General features: G+C 34.4%; 1 protein-coding gene across 1 annotated transcript in view; it reads right to left on the bottom strand.

The window, feature by feature from the left end:
• Positions 1-504: 504 nt before the first annotated feature.
• Positions 505-9,646, bottom strand: part of LOC121368988 (coiled-coil-helix-coiled-coil-helix domain-containing protein 10, mitochondrial-like) — a 10,807-nt gene continuing 1,665 nt past the window's right edge. Inside the window, exons 2-4 of the mRNA XM_041493773.1 lie at positions 7,748-7,892; positions 3,642-3,864; positions 505-1,249 (exon numbers count right to left, since the gene is read on the bottom strand). Coding sequence (XP_041349707.1) covers positions 1,233-1,249; positions 3,642-3,864; positions 7,748-7,892 — 385 coding nt within the window. The 3' untranslated portion in view covers positions 505-1,232. The remainder of the gene's footprint in view (positions 1,250-3,641; positions 3,865-7,747; positions 7,893-9,646) is intronic.

Consider the following 9,646-nt stretch of genomic DNA (forward strand, 5'->3'; position numbering starts at 1 on the left):
TGCACTATCCCACAGACAGGATAGCACATACCATGGCCTTTAATACGAGTCGTGGTACACTGGCTGGGACAAGAAATAGCCCAATGGGCTCACTGACGGGGATTGATCCTAGACTGACCGCACAGCAGGCGAGCATTTTGCCACTGGGATACATCCTTCCCTTTCCAAAAATACAAGTCAACTGACAAGTACAATATACTGACAAAATTATCATTTATCAATTTAATGTTATGGCGTTTGAACAGTTTCTTTTAAAAAGTGATATTTTGCGGCTAAATAAGAGACCACTTTCATATGCTTTAACAAACATTTGAGTGGGACAAACACATTTCAAACGAGATCAAGTAAACAATTTTTTTTTTTTTTTGTTCTATTGGAAAAGCGGATGTTGAGAATTAATGTAGATCTCTCAATGTAGTTTTAGGATTACTTGTACTATACATTATTTTGCTTTTCCCTTGTTTTATTTCCTGAATTTTAAAATAATACCAACAAATCAGAGACAATTTTTTGTATACAACTTTAATGCCACATCTTATATAACTAGTAACAAGTATATATATATTTATGTATCAGTATATTAGTAAAAGAAAAAAAAACTGGTTTAAAAAAAATCTTGTGAATATTTCATGATCAAAAGTATGTTTTGTATCTTACAGTCACAAATATGTCGTAAACAATTTCGGATAGCAGGTGACCAACATTTTCATCATGCCCTAGTATTTAGTAACTGCAGATGTAGTACATGTAAACATAAATAAAATGCATAATAATTTATATTTTACTAAACCATTTAAAAAGCACATGTAAGATTAATCAGCAAAATTTTATCAAAACTCCTTTTTGTTGCTTGGTAATCAAAGTACTACATGTACTAAAAAGCTGGTAGACCAAATTCAAAAAGCCCTTAAAATGTTTACGATGTATTTTGTATTATATACACAAAGCACTTTAAAAACGAAACAAATATGTTATAAAGCTTTTAATAAATTAAAAAAACTATGAGAAGAAAACTCGACAACAAATTTCTGGCAAAAAAGCCTTTGTGCAATGCACCTGTAATAAAAAAGGGGAATTACAACTAGGTGGCGGACAAAACTCAAGTACAGTTCTAGATAATTTAATGTTCACTCATACTGAGATTAACTGTCAAAACACACACATATGTATAAGGCTATCTATGCCATGTATCCATCAACCAAGACCTTTCGTCATTCTTTTGTTCCAAGCTTTCACATCTGTGAACCACCTGTAAAATGAAAAGAAAACCAATATGTAGCAACAAAAAGGTCAATAAACACAACACTATAATTCACTTCCAAAAGAAGCAGAAATAGATTTGCAACTGGTGTTCGTTTTGTTTTGGGTTTGGGGGGGGGGGGGTGGCAGAGTGACATTTTTAAACAGAGTAAATATTTTATTTTGAATAAAAGATTTGTACTCATCAGTACATTAATTCAGAAGATTAATGTATAATTAGGATTTGACTGGACCAAATATCTTTAACATAATATAAAATTTCAAAGACAAAATGGGGTTTTTTTTAATTTTATTATACATATACAAATCCTTAGAACAGTCAAAATTCCGTACTAAAATAATTTTAGAGGGGCGGGACGTAGCCCAGTGGTAAAGTGTCTGCTCGATGCATGGTCAGTCTGGGATCGATCTCCATCAGTGGGCCCATTTGGGCTATTTCTCGTTTCAGCTAGTACACTACGACTGGTATTTCAAAGGCTGTGGTATGTGCTATCCTGTCTTTGAGATGGTGGATATAAAAAGATCCCTAGCTACTAATGGAAAAATGTAGTGGATTTCCTTTGTAAGACTATATGTAATTATTACCAAATGTTTGACATCCAATAGCAATGATAAATATGTCAATGTGCTCTAGTGGTGTTGTTAAACAAAAGAAACTTTAACTTAAATTTAGAATCTAGGTGCTAAGAATCTTGTTTCAAGCTTTCCAAAGTAAAAAATTTCTGATGAAACATGCCCCAGGACATCCTACACTTACACTTGAATATTCCAACATGACATCAAATTTAGACCAAAAAGCAATTATAAACATGTTCAAGTTTGCTATTCCTTAAGTTTGATTGCCTCTTACAATTCTGTACATCTCAAATATGACTACATACACCAAAATAACCTTTCAGTCATGTTTATTTGCAGCAAAGTAACTTTTTAAAAACTGCAGTAGACAGCAGGGGTGGGGAAAAGCCCTTTTCTCTCGGTCTGGGACCGATTCTCGATCTCTGAGACCGAAATTATTTTTTAAAAACGTGTGTTTGCCGGTCCCACTTTTGTCATTCTTGTCGGTCCGAAGCACCTGTCCATTTCTATTATTGGAACAAATTCTTATCCATCAAGTGGACCGGCCTGCCCAGACATCGGTATCTCATGCACGATTTAAAATAATAAATAAATAGTAGTCAATATGGCTAGTGGCAAGACGTCTGTGATTTTGAAGTCTGCCTAAGTATATATCGTCAGTCACTGAAGTCGGACCTACAGTAGTGTCAATCCACAGCCACTAGGCTAGACATTAATTTTGTCAAAGTTGCTGAGCCGGTCAAGAGATTAAACAGACGTTAACAATAACACCATTCTGGTGAGAGAGCCATCAAGGTATTACACTCCAATTAAAACAAAGGACCCAGAGTTTGCAACTGGTTACAATCAACACCCATGTACGGAGCTTTGTCGGGTCGAGTGTCCCAGTCCGAAGCAAGAGACTTGTGTGCAATACAAACTGCTTGAAATAGCATAAAATATACTGAAATAATCGATAAATGTATTTATTGTTGACTGTTCAATGTAGTCTATCCAATAATTATAAAGGATTTTAAAATTAACAAAAGGTTTCCACTTTTTTGTTAACAAGTAGCAGAACAGCTACATGTACTGGTTATCTCAAGAGCCAGTAGAGGTCAAATTTTGTCCAATCAGTGATGACGTTATTAATCTCTTTGTCTAAACATGTGTTAGCTCAGGCTGTCAAACGCTTCAACGGTGCGATCTTTTATTAATTTTCAGAACACAGTACTGAATACTCGTACTTTTTATACATATATGGGATTTAAATTCATAACTTTTATTCCTTTTTTAACATTATTTATTCCATTATGTAAAATATATACAATTTGTGGGGTTTTTTGTGTTTTTTTCACTGATGTGATAAAAAAAGTTTTTTTTTTATTCCTTTCTTCCCCCCCCCCCCCTCCGTTAATGACATCAAGCGGGACCGATTGACAATTTTATTTTTCCCCACCCCTGGTAGACAGGCTTAAAATTGTGGTCAGTGAGCCATTTAAAAAAAACAAATTCTTAAAACTTTTAGAAAAAGAAAGAAATGTTTTATTTAACAACGCACTCAACACATTTTATTAACGGTTATATGGCGTCAGACATATGGTTAAGGACCACACAGATTTTGATAGGAAACCCGCTGTCGCCACTTCGTGGGCTACTCTAACACTGGGCTAGTCCAGACTCGATCTTTAATGATGTCACACACATACAATTTGTATGGCGTTGTCATGACATTACTGTCTCAGACTATTATTAGAGTCTTGAGTCTAGGTTTATAAGCACCAGGCCTGGTCTAAACCCTGATCATGTTGGCTAATGTTACCCACCATACTGCTGTTTGCACTGCTTGAGTGCCTCGTTGAATCCATAGCACAGAGAAATATCGGACTGATTAGACGCACAATCCAGAAACTGCTTCAGCTCCACCGCACAGGGGTTGTTCATGTCTTGTTGGTACTGTCCTGGCTGTTGTGCAGGCTGCTGAGCTGGGGCAACCTCACTTCCACTTCCACCACCACCTCCTGTCATTGCATGACCAAGAGTGTGACCCTGTGTGGAAAGTAAATTAATACATCAAGCAGTGTTAAAGAGAAAAAATTAAAGTGTCATAAGGACATTGTTTGCCGATACATTGTTATCTACGAAGCAAGCCTCACACAAATCTAGCAAGAAATTAAGTACTTAAAAGTAATTAAAATAACTTTTCCTGTTAATATATTTACGGCTCTCGCACACTAACTTGTAGGTCATTGGTAGCAAGCAATATATGTAATGTTAATTTCACTGAACAGGTTTACGATTTGATACACATTATAACTGAGTAACTGCCAATCAGATATCTGTAAAGCCACATCCAACATATGTTGGATATCATTGTGATATCATAAATCTCACACACAGTTCTCTCCAACAGGAGTGCAAAATATGTAAAAACAACAAATGTCTATTATGAACATACTTGTAAATGACAGTTTACTATTTGTACAAGGTAGTTGAAAACGTAGACAGCATGTATCCCTCATTTAAAATTGCATTTTAATTTTACTAAGTAATTTGATTAAAGGGACACACCCTAGTTACGGCTAGTTGTTAACCATTACGGTGTTGTTTTTCGCTATTAAACCCATTTTTCACAAATAAAATTGCACTTTACTTACATTTTATTATTTAGAATATACATTTCCATTCACCTGAAGTGTTTTTGGTAATCCTGGTTTTTGTAATACCACAAAATGCATTTTTCGTATTTCATAAAACGCACGCACGTCTGAGAAAAAAAAGTTGAGCAGACAAGGTCTAATCTATTTTTAATGGGGATATTTCCATTTCAATGTCACAGACGTTGGTATATCACGTGACCGTTATTATTTTGGTTCGGTTTGTTTTCTCGTGCACGGTTCGCGCAATCAACATCTGATTTGTTGTTGTTCATTTGTGAGATTTTTCTTCACAGTTCGTGAACATTTTCAGTAACAATAAAGTTCAGACAAGTAAGTGTCTCAATACAAAACGTTACAAACCCTTAAAACCAATAATTTTGCTAAGTCTTACGATATCTGGAGAGGGGATACAACCAGGACAGAACAGTTGGAACATGTCCAGGAGAGGTGAAAGAAACGCACCCCAAGTCTGTGAAATTTGACGTGACGTAGGCATTGTTGTGCTTTGAGTGACATCTACCGGTGACATCAGAATACTAACTTTCAAAATTATTTCAAGCAATTGGGACATGGGGATTCCCATGGTATTTATCGATATAAAACCTGCTTTTTCACTCCATTTGATAAAAACGTGATCTAAGTGTGTTACAGGTTTGTAGATTAACCAAATTATAATTTATTTTCGCTGGATGGAACTAGGGTGTGCGGTTTTAATAGTTTTTTTAAAAACCTGTGTAAACAGATAGTAATTCAGTTTTACAACGAACATTCTGTTTTCAAAATTTTGACACAAATCATTTCTAAACAATTTTATAACAATTAATTAGCAATTAGTATTTAATGTTAATTTAGAATTATGTAGCTATCTCCAAAACATGCATAATAAATCCTGACGAGATACTGGGAAAAACAAATTTCCAATTTCTTATCTGTCTAGTGAAGGAAGGAAGGAAATATTTTATTTAACAACACACTCAACACATTTTATTTATGGTTATGGGCCATTCCGTGGTAATGATTTAAGCCAGGACGAGACATTCTGACTCTCATGATCTCCTTAACTAAAAGTCCTTTTAAAATGGAAATGCAGTTTTATCATTTATAGGCTCATTACATATAGTAGTATTAGCATGGCAGGCCTAATTTTGTTTTTTGTAAAAAAAATTGACTTATAAAGTGAAAAGTAAAATGTGCCAGGACGTGACTTAAATGGACATGACTTTTTCAACACTGCAGTCAATTCCAAAACTCTGCTCTCCTGGTAGAATGTTTGCTTATTGACACAATATCCAGTCTATTTCTAAATGCCATATATAAATTTACTAAAAAATATATTCTTTATGATGTAACATTTACTTTTCAAAATTTCAGTACGAGCGAGATGTGACTTTTTGTCCAGTTCACTTATATAACTAATAAATGATATGTATATCAAATACTACTAATGAAACACTGTTAGCTTATGAAACCAATGATATTTACTGGTTTTAAGTATTTTTATCATCAAAGTAAGTGCATAAAATCCTAATTAATTGAACTGTAGTGCAAAAAAAAAAATTCTCATACAATATTCATATAATATACTTTTATAACCAGTAACCATATCATTTGTCAACAAGATTGCTTATCATGATGTTGCTAAGTCTGGTGATTTTTGTCCTACCTGTACAATACATGTACAAACTAAAAAGGTGTTACTTTTTCATCGGCTGCGGCATCACTTTTGCATTAACCTCAACATTGATTGTACAAATATAGCTTCATTTATCACAAATTACATGTCCTGCATCAGTAAAGATTCATTTATAATTATAGCTATGAATGTTCTCAATGCACGTCAAAATTTGTTTTTCAACTTCCATTATTTTAATTTAATTTTTTGTTGGGACAAAAATCTCAACGACACAATTGATTTGAATTCCTCCAACCCAAGTTTTATTATCAACATGTATCTTTACCAATTACATCCTTCACTGGAGTTAAGTTGGTTTATATATTCTAATTCATGTTTGGATATCCATATCTGCCAAGAAATAAACTTACAATTTTAGCAGCACATTCTATTTGAACAATTCTTTGACACAATATTTATTGTACATGTATGTGTACACCAGTTTGGATTAAAAAAATGGAACATTTGGTATAAATACAATATTCCTTAAATTGGTAGATTATCAATAATTCACTGTTTGGTCAAAACATAGAAGCATAGAATTAATTGATAATAGTACTTTTTTATCTACATAAATCCACGAAAAATATTCAAACATGCTCCCCCGAACTTCCACTTTCTCTGTTTCCAATTCTTAATGGTGAGAGCAAAAATATTGAAAAATAAAAGTAATTTCTTTTAGGTACATGTGCATTATCTAGTCAGTTTTGCCAATTTCTTTATATACAGAGCTTTAATACATTTTTAATTTTTACTCAATTTAACCTGCCATCTTGAATGTCACGTCCTGGCTCAAAGTTTGAGGTGGTTATTTTAATCATTTAATACAACCAGCCATCATTATACCTTTTATTTATACTTTGTACATTGAGGAGGAGAAGGATTAAAAAGGATTTTTATTTCTGAAAAATAGTTTTTAAATAAAGCTAACTTTTATATATGTCAAATCAGCCAGGACGTGACATTATATATTTTGAAAAATAATTTAATATATGATATAAAAGAAGGCAAAGTAGTATTTTTATATGCAGTATATTTTAGATGTGATGTCCTGAACCCTAATTTTTAAATTTGACATAACAAAAATGAAATATTACCAAAAAACCAAATGTCACATCCTGGCTTACAAAAATTCTTTTTTCAAATAAAACCGTCATTAAAACCCATAAAACATAAGTAAATTGGCAATAAAAGTATATTTGTATGTGCTTAAGGGTATTAACTTTAAGTTATAATAAAAACTTAGTTTAACAGATCATTTTGAAATTTCCACACCCATGGACCAAATACCATGGAACGGCCCGTATATGGTGTTAGACATATGGTCAAGGACCACACAGATATTGAGAGGAAACCCACTGTCGCCACTTCATGGGCTACTCTTTTCGATTAGCAGCCAGGAATCTTTTATATGCACCATCCATAAACAGGATAGCACATACCACGGCCTTTGATGTACCAGTCGTGGTGCACTGGCTGGAGCAAGAAATAGCCCAATGGGCCCACTGATGGGGATCGATCCCAAACTGACCGTGCATCAAGCGAGTGCTGTACCACTGAGCTATGTCCCACCCCTGTCTAGTGAAAGAAGTATTCATACCACAGCAGATCCAACAGCAACTCCTGCCGCTGTAGTAGCCATCTGTGCCATTAAACCAGGCTGTCTTGGCTGAGCCTGCATGGGAGCCGGTGGCGGGGGTGGTGGAGGGCGGGCAACAGGAACACTGGAGCGAGCGGGAGGTGGTCTGAAAAACAGTTTTCATATTTATTTAAGTTAAATTAATCCTCGAAGAACATGCAATCCTTCAATCTAAAAATACAGTGAAACCTCTCAAAACCGGACCCTCTGTAAACCGGACATTTTTCACGGTCCCCTTTTAAATATCAGTACAAAAGATAACCTCTCTAAACAGGATACCCCTTAAAACCAGACATTTTACTTGGTCCCGAAGGTGTCCGGTTTAGGGGGGTTTCACTGTATCAGGTGAGTAATAAATCACCTCATAAGATCCAGGCAAGTGTTTGGCATTCTACAGGAAACATGTTGAGTAAGGGATGTACATTTACACTGGGCTTCTAGAATCTTTTTAAAATCCACTAGCCATAGGATCAGTAATTAGAAATTTTTACTAGTCACGATTAAAAATTCACTAGCCCTTACTTTACTTTAAGTTAATACAAATTTACTAAATAATAGTAATAATCAGATATGTCACCTAAAGAGGGAGATATAGCTTAAAAACACCAACATTGGGGGTTGGGTCAGGATATTCATATTTACAAAATACGTAACTGCAACATTTGACAAAAAAACAATTCACTAACCGTCGGGCATGGCAATAGTAATTATTTACTATCCCAACATTGAATATCACTAGCCATGAAAGTGGGGCTACCATAATCTAGAAGCCCTGATTTATAAAACATTTTGATTCCAGCACAAACATGTCAATGATCTCTTTTCGATTAGCAGCAAGGGATCTTTTATATGCACCATCGCACAAACAGGGTAGTACATACCACAGCTTTTGATATACCAGTCGTGGTGCACTGGCTGGAATGAGAAATAGCACATATGCCTGATTTTATTAAATCGTGAGTGCAAATGGAAATTTCGATCCAATGGATAAATGTTACGGCACAGCAATAAACATCACAAACATATTTTGATGAACTAGTCAGGTCAGAGAGTTTAATGTGCACATTCAGAACAAGCTGTTGTAGCACACACCTGCCATGGGCGCAAGTTCTTGCGAAGTAAGCCCTTGCATCCAAGACAGAAAAGGGATTTTTCCATTACAACCGCGTCCGGTGATTCGGCGCATTTGGTATTTTGCTGAAGTATGCTTAGGAAGTTGTCATGTTGTCGGTGTTTTTAACAAATTAAAGTTCAATTCCTTTTTCTATGGTTAATCAAGTATCAACATATTTATTGTTAAGAGTGCCATTAAAAAAATAATATTAGAATTATCAATAATTATATCATAATTTCAAAATAAATCATTCACCTGTTTTCGTGTATATAAACGCGAAGTAGGTCAGCCTTATTGATATTAAGAATGTTAAAACCAGTATAAAAAGTCTAAAAACACCTAATTATTTTTGTTTGGTTATTTTTATTTAAACTGAAAAGAAAAACATAGACAAATACAAACAAAACGGAAATTTTACACCTTAATTGACAGTCATTCCAGTTCACAATTGTCACATTGTTATCAAAAATAAAAGCGAAATAAGATCCACGTGTGTGCACAATCTACCCGAGAAAAATAAAATCCACGTAGACATCTTAGCCATGCATGACAATGAACATGTATGCATCTGCAGTACTGTGCCACTCAAGAAAACGATTCCGAAACTGATCATGAGATAGGTCATGTGTGATCGTTCATTTTCATACTAAGTAATATTTTTAACAAGTCAAAACAAAAAAGTACTAAAATAATTCTGGGACAATAGTGTAGCGTTTATGGGCTAAAAGTGAGGTTATGGACAGTCT

This window comes from Gigantopelta aegis, chromosome 3, assembly GCF_016097555.1.
Source record: "Gigantopelta aegis isolate Gae_Host chromosome 3, Gae_host_genome, whole genome shotgun sequence".
NCBI lineage: Eukaryota > Metazoa > Mollusca > Gastropoda > Neomphalida > Peltospiridae > Gigantopelta > Gigantopelta aegis.